The sequence below is a fragment of the Schistocerca piceifrons genome, chromosome 1 (assembly GCF_021461385.2).
Source record: "Schistocerca piceifrons isolate TAMUIC-IGC-003096 chromosome 1, iqSchPice1.1, whole genome shotgun sequence".
Taxonomy (NCBI): domain Eukaryota; kingdom Metazoa; phylum Arthropoda; class Insecta; order Orthoptera; family Acrididae; genus Schistocerca; species Schistocerca piceifrons.
Window position 1 is genome coordinate 780,608,233 of NC_060138.1, and position 17,989 is coordinate 780,626,221.

Consider the following 17,989-nt stretch of genomic DNA (forward strand, 5'->3'; position numbering starts at 1 on the left):
TCAAGTGATATGTGTGTCAGTTGTGGTGGAAATTCCTTCAGGCATAATAGAAATATGCTGATACGTCAATCTCTTTGCACCCCTTATTTCCCCCATCTGTAGGTGTGAAACATTGTCATGACTGCCACTGATAAGTCTAGAAGCCTGGAAAAATATAGATTTGCTACAAGTATCAATCATTACTGAATATTTTTACATGTCAAATCTTCTCATCCTCTTCCTCACCCCTAGGGCGGTTTTGGTATATTATCCCCACAATATTTTTAAACAAATGCTAACAAAGAGATAGAGGGGCTGGCCAGTACTTACCTCAGCTCAGTACAGCCGATAGATACACAAAAAACAGAACCAAAAATTTATGTTCCTAGCTTTCGGAACAAATGTTCCTTCATCAGGGAGGAGAGAGGGGGAAGAAGGGAAAGTGGATTCAGTTACTCACAACCCAGGTTATGAAGCAACAGGGAAAGGAAAACAGGGAGGGTAGCAAGGATGGAGGCATGGTTGTCAGAGGGAAGCCAAAGATATTCTACTGTAAGTACTGTGCCAGCTTCAAACCAAAGAGGATGCATACAGAAGTAAAGAGGTATATAGTATAAACACAACTATGTAGGATGAAAAGATGCGTGAATGGCTAAAGAGGAAAGGGAAAGAGGAGAAGACTGAAGAGTAAATGGGAGTGAGGTTGTTTAACATAGGTTCAGTCCAGGGGGATGGCGGGATGAAAGGATGTGTTGGAGTGCAAGTTCCCATCTCCGCAGTTCAGAGGGACTGGTGTTGGGTGGGAGAAGCCAAATGGCACATACGGTGTAGCAGGTTCCTAGGTCCCAAGAATTATGGTTCAAATGGCTCTGAGCACTATGCGACTTAACTTCTGAGGTCATAAGTCGCCTAGAACTTAGAACTAATTAAACCTAACTAACCTAAACTTAGAACTAATTAAACCTAACTAACCTAAGGACATCACACACATCCATGCCCGAGGCAGGATTCGAACCTGCGACCGTAGCGGTTGCTCGGTTCCAGACTGTAGTGCCTAGAACTGCAAGGCCACTCCGGCCAGCCCTAGAATTATGCTGGAGGGCATGCTCCACTACTGGGTATTGGACATCTCCTAGGCTGACAGTTCGTTTGTGTCCGTTCATGCGCTCAGCCAGTTTAGTTGTTGTCATACCTATGTAAAAGGCTGTGCAGTGCAGGCATGTCAGCTGATAAATGACATGTGTAGTTTCACACGTGGCCCTGCCTTGAAATGTGTATGTTTTACCAGTAGCGGGACTGGAGTAGGTGGTTGTGGGGGGATGCATGGGGTAGGTTTTGCAGTGGGGTCGGTTACAGGGGTAGGAACCGCTGGGTAGAGAAGGTAGTCTGGGAATATTGTAGGGTTTAACAAGTATGTTACGGAGGTTAGGGGGGCGATGAAAGGCAACTCTGGGTGGTGTGGGGAGAATTTTGTCAAGGGATAATCTCATTTCAGGGGTTGACTTGAGAAAGTCATATCCCTGGCAGAGTAATTTGTTGATGTATTTGAGGCCAGGATAATATTGGGTGACAAGGGGGATGCTTCTGTGTGGTCTGGGGGTAGGAACATTGTTGTTGGATGGGGAGGAATGTATTGCTCAGGAGATCTGTTTGTGGACAAGGTCTGCAGGATAGTTGCGGGAGAGGAAAGCACTGGTCAGGTTATTGGTGTAATTGTTGAGGGATTCGTCACTGGAGCAGATACGTTTGCCACGAATACCTAGGCTGTAGGGAAGGGAGCATGTGATGTGGGATGGATGGCAGCTATCAAACTGAAGGTACTGTTGTTTGTTTGTGGGTTTGCTCCTTGTATTATATGATCTCCTATGTTTTTAGGAGTGTCTCAGACTTTGATGCTTTCTTGATAATGCTCCGCCAGTTGATCACTAGTATTTTAAAAATCTTGTCTGTGCAGTGCTGTGAATGCTTTGGCAGTTGATCACTGGAATTTTTGTAGTCTTGTCTGTGGGGGCATTTCTTTGGATCTTACACGAATAATTCAAGGCCTCCTACAGCTCTCATCACCTAAAGAGTTGCCTAATCTAAAAGATTTCCTTGTGTGCAACCCAGACACGATCATCTACTTTTGTAGCAGCCTCTGAAGTGTAGCATGCATGTGACCCATTTAGAAGGATCCTACAGTTCTCATCTTAATGGAGTAAGACTAGGAAGTTGCAGCATAGCTTGTCACAGAAGCTTTGAAGTCACTGCTTCAAGCCTTCCATTTGGCTCAGAATCAGGGGGCCACACAATTAGTTCTGGGGACAGTACTGAGAATGTGAACTTCATTGAAGTTCCAAGAGAAAGGCTGATTTTCTCCACCTTGCCTGCCGGTTGCTAGAATGAGCTAATTTGTCCTCAAAGCACAGGTGACTGTTGTTGTTGTGGTCTTCAGTCCTGAGATTGGTTTGATGCAGCTCTCCATGCTACTCAATCCTGTGCAAGCTTCTTCATCTCCCCCCGTACCTACTGCAGCCTACATCCTTCTGAATCTGCTTAGTGTATTCATCTCTTGGTCTCCCTGTACAATTTTTACCCTCCACCCTGTCCTCCAGTACTAAACTGGTGATCCCTTGATGCCTCAGAACATGTCCTACCAACCGATCCCTTCTTCTAGTCAAGTTGTGCCACAAACTCCTCTTCTCCCCAATTCTATTCAATACCTCCTCATTAGTTATGTGATCTACCCATCTAATCTTCAGCATTCTTCTGTAGCATCACATTTCGAAAGCTTCTATTCTCTTCTTGTCCAAACTATTTATTGTCCATGTTTCACTTCCATACATGGCTACACTCCATACAAATACTTTCAGAAACGACTTCCTGACACTTAAATCTATACTCGATGTTAACAAATTTCTCTTCTTCAGAAACGCTTTCCTTGCCATTACCGGTCTACATTTTATATCCTCTCTACTTTGACCATCATCAGTTATTTTGCTCCCCAAATAGCAAAACTCCTTTCCTACTTTAAGTGTCTCATTTCCTAATCTAATTCCCTCAGAATCACCTGACTTAATTCAACTACATACCATTATCCTCATTTTGCTTTTGTTGATGCTCATCATATACCCTCCTTTCACGACACTGTCCATTCCATTCAACTGCTCTTCCAAGTCCTTTGCTGTCTCTGACAGAATTACAATGTCATCAGTGAACCTCAAAGTTTTTATTTCTTCTCCATGGATTTTAATACCTACTCCTAACTTTTCTTTTGTTTCCTTTACTGCTTGCTCAATATACAGATTGAATAGCATCGGGGAGAGGCTACAACCCTGTCTCACTCCCTTCCCAACCACTGCTCCCTTTCATGTCCCTCGACTCTTATAACTGCCATCTGCTTTCTGTAAAAATTGTAAATAGCCTTTCGCTCCCTGTATTTTACCCCTGCCACCTTCAGAATTTGAAAGAGAGTATTCCAGTCAACATTCTCAAAAGCTTTCTCTAAGTCTACAAATGCTAGAAATGTAGGTGACCAGCATTGTTTTTTTAACGTGTTCCACAGTCAGCAGTTGGTTGCACGTTGTCCCTGAATTGGCTGTCAAAACAGTCTATTCAGCATTTTGAATGAGGCCCCCAGGCATACACACTAAGTGCATCGGGTATTCCTTCTCATGCCTTTCTGGCATTTCCCTAAGGGGGGACCATTATTCACGGCATGTTTGTGAACTGTTGATGATTAACGGACCCCTGCCCTTTTGTGCTCACCTCCCCTTGACATGAAATACAGCAGGCTTCTCAACAGGTGAAGTATGTTCAGTGGTTTTAGTTTCTTTGGGAAACAGCAATTTGAATTTGTTGATAAAGGGAATGTGAGCAATACTCTGAGTTCTCTCTGTTCTCTTCCTCCCCTCAGAAGGGCCCCTAAACCTACCACCAACATTCCACTCACAGTCAAATGGACATGTACTCCCTGTGGAGCAGACAACATCCACGGGATAGTGTAGCATTGGATGTACCTTTGCTATTTCTGGTACATGTTTCTTGCAGTAGCTTCCAGTCACTTGAAAACAGTCAGCCCAATTTCCAGTTGCTTGCAAACAGCAAGTGAATCGATCCATTCCTAAGGACGACGTAGTTGGGCTGTATTGTGGGTGGTTCATTATGGAACAGAAAGAGAACAACTTTAATTTAAGCTTGTTGGTTCTCTCTTTATTTTTGGATGAGTTATGTTACAAAGAATACATATTTAATTTAAGAACTGAAACAATGTACACCCAATAAAGTTATTTCTGTTTTGACAAAGGAAAAGATATCCCGAATGAAATTTATCAGTTCCCTGAAACCATGTGGAACTTTCTGATTTTTTGTTTTATTTTGTTTAAAAAAAAATATTATTGTGACTAAAAACTTGAAAATGTGGAATTTATTGTGAATACAGATAATATACACTGATGTTGGAAGGGGAAATTAAATGTTTCATTATAAGACAATTATAGAAATGTAAAATGCTGTACCAAGAAACAGCAGTTGCCTTTAAAAGAGTTTTGTTCACATTGCAATCATATATTTTCAAACACTTCCTTATACAAACTAGTAAATGAGTGAGAAAAGGGGGAATGTTGCACTAATTACATAAATAGCTACAGCAAAATTAAGGGAATGTGATCTTCCAAACAAGATGCTGCTGAGGAAATTTGTAGAATGTGATTCTGTCTCCTTGTAGTTTTCCAATTTTTTGTAGTGGTACTTTGCTGACCTGGAGTACAGACTTGTTTTCTGTGGACGTGCACTATTTTCCATGCTATTTAATTTCCATCATATATATAAATATGAATAACCTGAACTTTAAGAAGCAAAGCTTAATCAAAAGTTGTATATTTCTTTTTGCAATGCTGGTAAACAATATAGCAGTGGAAAACTATGTAAAATAAAGGGTAATGAATAATTATGTCAAATATTGGATACATTTTGTGTGTGAACTCGGGATACTATTAATTTGCAAATAATGCATCTAACCATAGTACATTGGCTTCCCTTCAAATAGTGCTCAGACTTCTGGTTTCAAAAATGTGTTCCTTTATTGCAGACATGTTTCATATAACTAACTTGTTTCTTTTCTTTACCTCTTAAATATACATAGCAACACTACAATATCCACACAGGCGAGAGGCCATATGCGTGCAAATTCTGTGAAAGAACATTTACAAATTACCCCAATTGGCTGAAGCATACACGTAGACGTCATAAGGCTGATCCTCGAGGAGGTGTAATGCAGCAGCAGTCACAGCAGCAACAGTCGCAGCCACAGCAGGCACAACATATCATGCAGCCACAGGTACCAAAAAATTAATGTAGAAACATAAGTTAATGAAATATTGCATAGGTTATCAACCCAACTCATTATCTGAGCTAATTTGGCAAATTCACAATCCAGAATGAGTTGCAAGTAATTGACTAATTACCTTCTAAAAATAAAATAAAAAGATCAGGACCAGAAACATTTTAGTTCATTAGACATTTTTTATTAACAAGTGTGTTTTCAAATATGTGCCTTGTAGTGCATAGCCAGCCACGTGTTGAGCAAATCATTTGCCATTGAGCTCTTTTCTAATGGCAGTTGTGTATTGTCCGTATGATTCTGTGCCAAATATACATTGAAAGCAGCAGAAAATTGTTAACAGGTTCTGTTCAATGTGAGTTCTGTAGCTTTGCCCACCATTGTTTAGCAATAAGCTATTTTTATCCAGTTTCACTGTAAATTCCTGATTCCTGTTATCATCAGAACTCGCTCATATTTACTCACCCAAAAAATTACAATTCAGTTTGAATCTCTTCCTTTGGTCTGATATGGTGGAGATCACACAAAGTTGCATAATACTAAAAATTAGCTGAGTTGTAAAGTTCTCCAATCATTCTTCCTGCAGTTGATGGTAGTGGGAGTCTGATATATATAATGGAAATCAGTGAATCCTAAACTTAGCTATTACATTTTAAAAGCTGCCGCGAGGGCCTTCAAATGGCTATTGAATAAGAGCAGTATTAATCTTTTGGTTGTATGGTTCCATTAACAGAATGTAAATTTTGATAATGCTTTATCAAATTCCCAATAGCTCATAACATTTCACCATAAAAATGTTAAAGATTTTCTAATATTGTGCTTACTCCAAGCATTAATAGATATCTAATCTACGTGTCATCTCCACATTGTCATATTTCATAATTATTTACTTGGGTATGTACCATTGCATTTCACTATTCACATTTAAAAACACTGTGCTCTCAGTAGAGGTTATAAAGACTCAAATAGTGATTTCAAACTCAAGAAGCCAAATTGGACTTATTTGAATTCAAACTGCTACATGAGTCATTATAGCATCTGATGTCTCCAGCATTAGAAGGCATAAAACCAGGCACAGAAAAATCCCTCAAGCCATGATCTAGCACCCATGTAACAAAATGCAAATACAGGCCATGAAAGTCAGCATATATTATCAATATAACATTTTTTAACTTTTCATCATTAGGACTCTTGGTAGACCGAACTCTGCTTGTGTCTTCATGTCTTGCCGTCATAGGAAGGTTTACTGTTACTTTCATATAGTAATATATTCACTTATTTTGACAATTTCCTGACAAATGATCAGGGTAGCGAGTATTATATTCAGATGTTTTATGTTTTTTATATTATACTTTCTGACTTGTTCCACACCCATGAGAGTCACCTCATTTTTGGGTCTATGGAGCGAAAACTAGATCTAATCTAATCATAGTATCACAGTAAAACAAATCATAGGAAGTTCTTCCTTTCTGTTTATTCTGCTTATTCACAGTCTGGTTGGAGCATAATACTATTACTAATCATTTCCCCTTCCCTCAACTATTTCATCTCTTTTTGAAACATGTACTTAAAAAGGTGGCTGTGGTGGTCTAGTGGATAGAGCACTAGGCTCCGGCCCAAGGTCTGCCCTCCAGGATGGCCCGGGTTCACTCAGCGTGGTATCAAATGAGTGTTGGCCATCTCTCCCAAGGAAAAAAAGGCAGTCAGGGCAATGGAACCACCACCTTTCCCCTCCTAGTGCCATTACGAAGAACCCTCGTGTGGGCCCGGGGGTTAGAATAGGCCCTAGGTTTTCCTGCCTGTTGTAAGAGATGACTAAAAGGAGTCCACACCTTTCAGCCTTTATGTGATGGTCCCCTGTAGGGTTTGACCTCTGTTTTGCAGAATTTTCCCAAAGAGTGAGCCAATTGGGGGAGGGTGACTTACATGGTGCATTGTGCCCATTATGCATTGAGATCTGTAGCCCACTCTCTCATTGTGGCATTGCAGTCCCGCTCATCCTCCATCTCTTGAGTGAGGACACCTTCCTGAGTGCATTTTCCTCCACCCACTATGCAGTGTCGTTTTCTGCGCCAACGAGAAGCATGGAATTCTTTGCCCCTCATATTCAGCACAGTAGCCAGTCCGTTGTAGTTGGGCCGCCATGTACGCTATTGGTTGTAGCCCCCTGACTACACAGAGATCGCTCTGCTGATGCATGCACCGTTAACTCCCCATGTATGCCAAGGAATAGATGCTCGTCACCCTAGGGCATCAGGACTCCTACAATGGTCATCCTGCCTGGTGGCCTTTGCTGCGGCTGGGTGGCAGCCGTGGGGAGGTCCCGTGGTCAGAGTGAGTGGCATGAGGGCAGATGATGCACGATGAAGCGTACCACATCACCACTTGCTGGTGATCAAACGTCAGCAGTCTCTAAGCGTTCCAAGTCTCAATACAATGCAAGGAAGTATGATCCTAAATCGTTCCCCTCCATGGCACACCATGGTAGGAATGCCAGGCTAAGGATGGTAGCAAACCTTATTCGCCCCAGTACCTCATATGTACAAGAGCTGATGGGGCTCCTTTGTCTCAATGAAGCCTCAGTTTTTTGTGGAGCATTTAGAGGACAAGTTTGGGAGGTGGAGGGCTTGTCCAAAATGCTGTCAGGGTCAGTCTTGATAAAAATGGCATCCTCTGCCCAGTCATGGGCATAACTCACTTGTGACAAGCCGGGGGATGTTTCCATTACTGCCATGCCTCGTTAGAGCTTAAATGTGGGCCAGGATAGTGTTTTCCACAGGTACCTTCTTTTGCAGTCTGACGATGAGCTGTGCACCAACTTACAGTGACGAGGAGTTCATTTCATCCAGCACGTCCATTGGGGTCCAAGGGATAATCAGGTTGCCACTGGTGCCTTCATCTTGGCCTATGAGGGTGACACTTTACCTGAGAAAGTCAAGGTGATGGTCTACCGCTGTGATTGCAAGCCATATATCTCTCCCCCCATGCTGTATTTTTAAGTGCTGGAAGTTCAGCCATACGTCTTCCCGCTGTACTTCCAGCATCGCATGTTGAGATTGTGGACGTCCATCCCATCCCAATACTCCATGTTCCCTACGTCCTATCTGTGTCAGCTGCAGAGAGCATCATTCACCTTGCTCAGCAGACTGCAGGATTTTACAGCAAGAAAGGGAAATCATGGAATACAAGACCCTCCACCGACTGACCTACACTGAGGTCAAGAGGAAATTTGAGCACCTACATCATGTGGCTATGACCTACTCTTATGCTGCTGCTTCGAGAACAGTTGTAGCCCCGTCAGTTCCTCGAGTTCCAGTTGGTTCTTGGAGCCGGAAGACTACACCTGCCCCCTTGATGATGATGGGGGGGGGGGGGGGGCATTTTTTCCCTCCCAGTTGCTCCTGCACCACCTACCTTGGGAGCAGTGTCCCTCCAACCATCAGGGACACCAGTCCCCACTTCTCAGCCGAAGAAGCATAAGTCTTCTTTGGATCACTCCCTTCCCAGGTTTCTGCTAGTGGGAAAGATGACACCCGCCAGTGGCTGAAGTGCCCAAAAACAGCTGGTCATAAGGGCTTCACTGTCATCCTTAGTCCTGGAAACTGAATCCTTGAAGCCCTCCCAGCCAGAGAAACCCAAGGATCAGTGAGAGAAATCCAGAAAGAAGACTCCCAAGACCAAGGGAATTGCGGTGGCACCCACACCACACTACCTACAAGCTCTGCGTCTGAGGATGAGGTGAAGATTCTGGCATCTGTTCAGGACCTAGATCTCGCCAAATCCTCAGACACAATGTGGATATAGCCTGTTCAGGAAATAAGTCAGTGGCAGCAGGTAACCCTGAGGCGTAGACTACCTCATTGAGTGTTTCATGCCTTCCCAGTCTCACGATCACGTCATCCTCCAGTGGAATTGCGGCAGTTTTTCCACCACCTGGCTGAGCTATGGCAGCTGTTAAGCTTTACACGTGCTTTCTGCATTGCCCTCCTGGAAACCTGGTTCCCGGCAATGCAGACCCCTGCCCTTCATGGCTACAGGTGATATTACAAGAATCGTAGCAAATATAATAGAATGTCAGGTGGAGTTTGCGTTTATGTCTTGAACTCGATATGTAGTGAACCTGTGCCCCTTCAAACTCCTCTTGAAGCTGTGGCTGTCAGGATATGGACAACACAGGAAATAACTGTCTGTAACATATATCTGTCTCTAGAGGGTGCGGTACTCCTGAACATATTGGTTGCAATGATTGATCAACTTCCTAAACCTTTCCTACATTTTGGAGATTTTAGTGCCCATAACCCCTTGTGGGGTAGCAACATGCTTACTGGCCATGGCAGAGATGTCAAAAATTTACTGTCCCAACTCGATCTCTGCCTCTTAAATACTGGGGCCGCTACACATTTCAGTGTGGCTCATAGTAGTTACTCGGCCACTGATTTATCAATTTGCCGCCCAGGTCTCCTCCCATCTATCCACTGGAGAGCACATGATGACCTGTGTGGTAGTGACCACTTCCCCATCTTCCTGTCACTCTCCCTGCATCATGCCCTTGAACCGCCTACCCATATGGGCTTTAAACAAGGCAGGCTGGGTAGCCTTCACCTCTGCTGTCAACATTGAATCTCCCCCATGTTATACCATCGATGTTGTGATAGAGCAGGTCACTACAACAATAGTTTCTGTGGCGGAAAACGTGATCCCTCATTCTCTAGGGTGCCCCCGGCAAAAGACAGTCCCTTGGTGGTCACCGGAAGTCACTGAGGCAATTAAAGAGCGTTGGTGAGCTCTACAATGACATAATTTGCACCCTTCCCTAGAGCACCTAATAGCCTTTAAGCAGCTCTGTACCCGCATTTGCCTGCTTATAAAATCACGGAAACAGGAGTGTTGTCGACCATTGGGTGCCATACATCACCTTCCCAAGTTTGGATGAAGATCAGACTTCTTTTTGGGCACCAGTCCCCAACATGTGTTCCTGGCGTTAACATCAATGGTGTGCCCTCTACCGACGCAAATGCGATTGCCAAGCACTTTGCTGAGCATTATGCATGAGCCTCTGCGTAGGAACTACACACCACAGTGAACCCTATAACACCCCATTTACAGAGTGGGAGCTCCTCAGCACCCTTGCACATTGCCCCGACACAGCCCCTGGGCCGGATCGGATCCACAGTCAGATGATTAAACGTCTCTCGTCTGACTACAAGCGATATCTCCTTGTCATCTTCAACTGGATCTGGTGCGATGGTGTCTTTCCATCGCAATGGCGGGAGAGCACCATCATTCCAGCACTAAAACCCGGTAAAAATCCGCTTTATGTGGATAGCTATCGGCCCATCAGCCTCACCAACATTCTCTGTAAGCTGCTGGAATGTATGGTGTGTCGGTGGTTGGGTTGGGTCCTGGAGTCACCTGATCTACAAGCTCCATGTCAGGGTGGCTTCCGCCAGGGTTGCTCTACCACTGATAATTTTGTGTGCCTCGAGTCTGCCATCCAAACACCCTTTTCTAGACTCCAACATCTGGTTGCCATCTTTTTTTACTTACATAAGCATATGACATGACCTGGCGACTGGCGACGTCATATCCTTGCTACATTGTATGGGTGGGGTCTCCGAGGCCCACTCCCGATTTTTATCCAAAACTTCCTGTCGCTCCATATTTTCCATGTCCAAGTTGGTGCCTCCCCTAGTTCCCCCCACATTCAGGAGAATGGCATTCTGCAGGGTTCCGTATTGACTGTATCACTATTTTAGTGGCCATCAATGGCCTAGCAGCAACTGTAGGGCCGTCAGTCTCCCTTCTCTGTATGTGGATGACTTCTGCATTTCGTATTGCTCCTCCAGTACTGGTGTTGCTGAGTGGCGCCTACAGGGAGCCATTCACAAGGTGCAGTCATGGGCTCTGGCCCACGGCTTCCAGTTTTCAGCCGTGAAGTCGTGTGTCGTGCACTTCTGTTGGCATCGCACTGTTCATCCAGAACCTGAACATTATCTTAATGACAATCCACTCTCTGTAGTGGAGAAGTATCGATTCTTAAAACTGGTTTTTGATGCCCAGTTTACTTGGCTACCTCACCTTCATCAGCTTAAGTGGGAGTGCTGGCAGCACCTCAGTACTCTCCACTGCCTGAGCAATACCAACCGGGGTGCAGATCGCTCTACGCTGCTGCTCCTCTACAGAGCCCTTCTTCAGTCCCGCCCTGACTGTGGGAGTCTGGGTTACAGTTACCACCTCTATTTGAGGTCCATTCACGTACACCTCCATGGTGTACACCTTGGCCGAAGTTTTGTCTGGACCTTTTGCATGGCCCTAAGGACTCTGTTAACCTACCGCTCTCCGCTTGTCACTTCCTCTCGATTCTTGACACATTCTGGGGCTCTGAAGTTGTTTACACTGATGACTCAATGGCTGATGGTAATGTTGGCTTCGCCTATGTCCACAGAGGTCATACTGAACAGTATTCCTTGCCCGCTGGCTGCAGTGTGTTCACTGCAGAGCTTGTGGCTGTATCCCGTGTACTTCAGTACATCCGTTCCTGTTCTAGTGAGTCGTTTCTTCTCTGTTTTGACTCCCTGAGCAACTTACAAGCTATTGACCAGTGCTACCCTTGCCATCCTTTGGTAGTGAACATCCAGGAGTCCATCTCTGCTCTGGAATCGTCCAGTCTTACTGTCGTGTTTGCGTGGACCCCAGGACACGTCGGAATTCCAGGCAATGAACTTGCTAATAGGCTGACCAAACAGGCTACGCGGAAACCACTCCTGGAGATGGGCATCTCTGAAATTGACCTGCATTCTGTCTTGGAAGATTCAGTGGCATAACAGTGTGCACAACAAACTGTGTGTCATTAAGGAGACTGAGAATGTGTTGAAGTCTTCCCTGTGGGCTTCTCACAGGGAATCAGTTGTCCTTTGTCGACTCTGCATTGGCCATGCGTGTCTCACATATGGTTACCTCCTCCGTCGTGGGGACCCACCTCAGTGTTGCTGTGGCTCCCAAATGACAGTGGTCCGCCACTTCTAGCCGCTCTGCAGCAGACTTTTAACTTTCCCAGCACCCTACCTTCAGCATTGGGCACCAATGCCTCAATAGCAGCTTTACTTTTACATTTTATTCATGAGGGTGGGTTTTGTCATTTGATCTGAGTTTTAGTACACGTCCTTTGTCCCTCTTCGTCCCCCACCCTAGGACTTTCAGGGTGGAAGTTTTAATGTGTTGCAAAGTGGCTGGCTTCTCCTTTTTTATTGTCATGGTCAGCCAGCCATGGTAATCTGCTTTCTTGTTTTTAATCTCCTCTCCCTGTTTCTTGCGTGTCTCTGTGGTTTTCTTGTCCTGTTTTGTTCATTGTAGTGTTTGTTGTCCTTCTTCCTTTCTCCTGTTATTGTGCCATACATCTTCTTTGTTTTCTTCTTTCTCTTGGGTAATTGTTCTGCTGGGAACAAGGGACTGATGATCTCGTGGTTAGATCCTCCCCCCCCCTCCCCCTTTTAAACCAACCAATCAACGAACCAACCAACCAACCAACCAACCAACCAACCAACCAACCAACCAACCAACCAACCAACCATTGCAAGGAAATGCTGCACTCTACCTGCAGTCAGGCCTGTCTCTGGCTTGTGCCAGAGGCTTTACCTTTTACTAAAGAAGAAAGTAGATATGGTTAATATGTTTGAAAAAACACATAACACATAATGCATAAGAACAAAATGTTTTCAAAAGACACATGTTACTTGAAATGTTAGAAATTAACCACATTTGAGACAGTTTTTTAGTTTTATTGTTTAGTATTATAACCTATAACAAAAGTGGATAATTATGTGGATGCCTCATTGGTAAACAAAGATGCACACTGTGATTCCGTAGATTTTCCCGGCGTCTTGTTTATGCTCTTCATGGGTATGCTGCTGCATATGATTGTCTTCACTACATGATATTTTGGCATCCATCTGGCCGTCATCTTCAGGTGCGAAGGCTGAGTATACAATGATGCCGGAACTGAACATTCACATGCACATAATTTTTTTTGCCTAACTCCATCATATCGTATCTGATATTCAGAATAGGATTATTTTAAATTAATTTTGGAATGAAAATCCCAAGTCTTCATTTTCAGATTCTAACCAAACATTTTGTGTATATAAACAACCATAACAAGTAAAAATGTCACGTAACACCCAGAGATGAAGCTGCATAGTTCAGAAAGCATTGTACATAGGAAATGAAATGAAATGCACTTTGAACAGAGGCAGTGTTTTACTCCATGTGGAGTAGGATTATTTTGCTGCCTGTTTCTTTTATGTGCAGTGCCCATGACATTTTTGTTACTTTATGGTCTTGTACAGATCTCCACTTTACTGCATAGCTACAGTCAACTCCAGAATACCCACCAAACACAGATAAGTAGTATTCAAAATAAACCAAAATAGTGTAAATATATAGATTGTATCATCATCATCATCATCACCACCACAATCATCATCACTGTCAGAACTTCCTCATTGATATCTGTCCTGGTGTAGCTTTTCCCTCTCCACTGTATTCCATGTTACTCCTCTCCTCTTGAAATTGAGATTGTATCATTAACTTCAATTACCCTACATAGCTCAAATTAATCACTGTAAAACTTTTATCATTATGCCAGAATGCATAAGTGAGCACTTTGAGATCTGTAAAAATAGTAAACTTTCTGACCTCTAGTTGTGTATGAAAGTACTTCATATCATCATAGATAGCAAGAAGTTCTCTATCATTTGTGCTCCTCTTTTGCTATGAAGGAGACAGCTTGTGAGAGTAAAAAGAGAGTGGCTGCCATGTGCCATCATGGAATTGTTGTAACACTGCTCTGGTAACTATTTGGATTCCATCAATAACTAAATGGTGAGGGGTGTACATCAACAATTAGTGCAAGGACTGCATCCAGTTCAGGATGAGTGCGAAGTGCTGCATCGGTTTTGCTGCCTCAAAGGTAGAACTCATGGCATCTGCCACTGGATTGGTAAGTTACTCTAGATTTTCGGACCAGCAAGTGCTGCTGTCTACAATATGTGTAGCTCTGTCAAGTGTGGCAGATATCAGTGATAGAAGTTGAATGTGCGAAGGAAGCAGCACAGTCTTCTAGCAGTATTCAGTTGAGAAATTTGTAAGGTTCCCTAGGAAGTTGACATGTGACTGACCAAATACATGCTTTGCAGTGTTCAGCTCTGCACCATAAAATTCTAAATGCTTGAGAACTTCTGTTAAGTGCCATCTGTGGTGCTCAGCTAAGTGTGTCATCCAAATATGCGACATAGAAAGGAAGACTGAACTGATGAATCATTGCCATGATTGTGCAGCATTCTGTAGGTCAAATGTCATGAAAAGGCTCCCAAATAACCCAGATGATGTGATGGTGGCTGTCTGCAGTATATCTTTTTACACCACTGGTGTCTGAGTAAACACCTTAGCACAATCAAGGACACTGAAAATTGTTGCACCACATAATGTGTAATTACAATCCCGTAATAAAGACACTGGGTAATGATTTGGTACTGTTCAAGCATCGAGTGCACAATAGCCCCACAAGGACACTATGCACCACACTTCTTTGATACAAGAGGCTAGGGAGATGACTATGGACTACAGGATGGATGAATAATTCCTTCCCTAAGCATGGTGTTAAATTCTGCCTTCACAATGGCTAAGCGGTCGGGTGCTAGATATCTAGGTTTAAATGGGACAGGCAGTCCATCAGTGGTTTTAATACGATGAACTGTGTTGTGACGTACCTTTTCAGTGCTCCAGGTGGTTGCATCAGGGCTGGAAATCGCAGCAATAGGTCCGCAGGCTTGCCACTGGCCGCTTGCATGACAATGGCCGTGTGCATTGCTGCACTGCATTGGAATCTTGATGCCGTCAGGCCAGTGATGCCGTCAGGCCTGTGATGCTGTCAGCAATTTGCACTTTCACTATCTCAGGCAGCAGGTAATAGTACGCTGAGAAATTGGCTCCACGATGGACTCTCGCATCTGCAATCGTGAAATACCATGCAAAGATATTATGCAACCCCAGATCTAATTCCATTTGCTGCATTCCATCTGCATGGAAGAGTTGTTTGCTGTGGTAAGGCAGAATAAGGTTGATGCTTGTTTGCTGTGTAATAGGATTCAGGGAAATATGCTTAAGTCTGGTACAGTATCCCCAAAATATTTCCGATCTGACTTCTGACCCCATTATAAATGTGCACTATGATTGTGCTCGGTTATCAGATGATGTGCTTAAACCTAATGGCCACTGGTAGAGCATGGTACATTTGTATACCTAATTGATATGCTTCAGAAGATGAAAAGGTTGTGGAAGAGTGGCTTCTTGATCTCTTGTGGTAGCAGTTTTTGTCGCTGCTACAGTTTTGCCAAGATAACGGTTCACTGATCTGTTTAGTGAGCACATCAGCCTTGGCTGCAAGATAGCCACAGTCCACACGTTACTATCGTTGGTGATATGGTGCTTTGTCATGTTGAGCTCTAGCCTGACTCTTGACCAAGGAATGAACAAAACTTTATTGTAGTGCACAGCAATGGGTAGTATTAAGATGTAGCAACTCTGAGACATTTTCGAACATGTAGACACTTCCCTGAGATAAAAGGATGAATCAGTGTGTTGTTACGTCCAAAATCAAGTAACTGGACAGGAATATATCTCTGAAAAACAATAGATCACAAGACTAAGAATACACACATTATTAAGGAAATAAAACAGTGCCTCTGGTGGCTGGCGTGAAAACAGTTTGACACCAGTCGCACTACCCAGCGCGACACTTCAGCAAGAGGATGTGAGTCGCTACACTTCCATTACCAAATTGACAATTCTTTGATGCCTTGGATGTGTTCAGTCAACCAATCCCTTCTTTTAGTCAAGTTTTGCCATAAATCTTCACCCCCCCCCCCCCCCCCAATTCAATGAAGTACCTCATTATTTATTGTTCAATCTGCCCATCTAATCTCAGCATTTTAGCACATTTCAATGGCTTCTATTCTCTTTTTACTGGAACTGCTTATCATTCATATTTCACTGCCATATAAGGCTTCATTCCAAACAAATAGCTTGAGAAGAGACTTCCTAACACTTGGATTGATAGATGTTAACATATTTCTCTTTGTCAGAAATGCTTTTCTAGCTGTTGCCAGTCTTACATCTTCTGTGCTTCAATTATCATCAGTTATTTTGCTGCTGAGATAGCAAACCTGCTACTTTTAGTGTCTTATTTCCTAATCTAATTCCCACAGCATTGCTTTGTCTAAATCGATTACATTCCATGACCCTTGTCTTACTTCTTTTGAAGCTGATCATATTGCATCTTTTTAAGACATTATACATTCCACACCACTGTTCGTCCGAGTGCTTTGTTGTCTCTGACAGAGTTGCAATGTCATCAGCAAACCTCAAAGTTTTTATTTCTACTTCATGAATTTTGATTCCCAGATTTGTCTTACGTTTCCTTCCAAACTTGCTCAACATATAGATTGAATAATATTGAGGATAGGCTACAACCCTTTGCAACTACAGCTTCCTTTTAATGTCCTTTCACACAACTGCAGCCTGCTTTCTGTACAAATTGTAAGTAGCCTTTTGTTATCCCTGCTACTTTCATAATTTCAAAAACTGTATTCCAGTTAACATTGTCAAAAGCTTTTTATAAATCTGCAAATGCTACAATAGTAGGTTTTCCTGTCTTCAGCCTATATTCTAGGATAAATCATAGGGTCTGTTTTCCCACAAATATTCCTACATTTCTCTGGAATTCAAACTGATCTTCCCCAAAATTTAATTTTGTCAATTTTTTTCCATTTTTCTGTAAATAATTTGTGTCAGTTTTTGCCAGCATGGCTTATGAAACTGATAGTTTCTCTTTTCTCCAAAGATCTCTCTAATTTTTGTATAGTGGCATCCATCTTTCCCCTAGTTATGCATGCTTCTGCAGCCTTGCATTTGTCCTCTAGTATTCTTGTGTAGCCATTTCGCACTTTCTGTCATTCTCACTTTTTTAGATGTGTGTATTCTCTGTTGTGTGCTTCATTTGCTCCATTTTCATATTTTCTTCTTTCATCAGTTAAATCAGTATCACTTGTGCTGTTCAAAGATTTTCACTGAGCTTTGTCTTTTTACCTTGTGATCCTCTGCTGCAGTCTCTGTTTCTTCTTTCAAAGTTACCTGTTTGTCTTCTATTGTATTCCCTTTAATTCACTCTGTCCAATGTTGCCTAAAGCTCCCAGTGAAATTCTAAACAACCTCTGGTTCTTTCAATTAATCCCAAGTCTTATCTTCTTAGTTTATTACCATTTTGCAATTTCTTGAATTTCAATCTGCAGTTCACAACCAATAAATTAGGGCCAGAATCCCCATCTGCCCCTGAAGTCTTATAATTTAAAATCTGGTTTCAGAATCTTTCTCTTACCAATACATACTCTGTTTGAAACCTTCCAGTGTCCTCAGTCTCTTTCATGTATACAACCTCCTTTCATGTCTCTTAAAAACCAAGTATTAGTGATGATTAAATTATGCTCTGTGCAAAATTCTACCAAGGGCTTCCCCTTTCATCCTTTCCCCCAGTCCTTGTTTTCCCACTATTTTTCCTTCTTGTCCTTTTCCTACTACCGAATTTCAGTCTTCCATCACAGTTAAACAGTGGAAATGCCAGGATGGGATAGAAAA

General features: G+C 42.9%; 1 protein-coding gene across 2 annotated transcripts in view; it reads left to right on the forward strand.

The window, feature by feature from the left end:
• Positions 1 to 17,989, forward strand: part of LOC124789109 (zinc finger and SCAN domain-containing protein 12-like) — a 63,011-nt gene that overhangs the window by 35,878 nt on the left and 9,144 nt on the right. For both annotated transcript variants that reach the window (XM_047256400.1, XM_047256406.1), the window contains exon 9: positions 5,102 to 5,296. In XM_047256400.1, the coding sequence (XP_047112356.1) occupies positions 5,102 to 5,296 (195 nt within the window). The remainder of the gene's footprint in view (positions 1 to 5,101; positions 5,297 to 17,989) is intronic.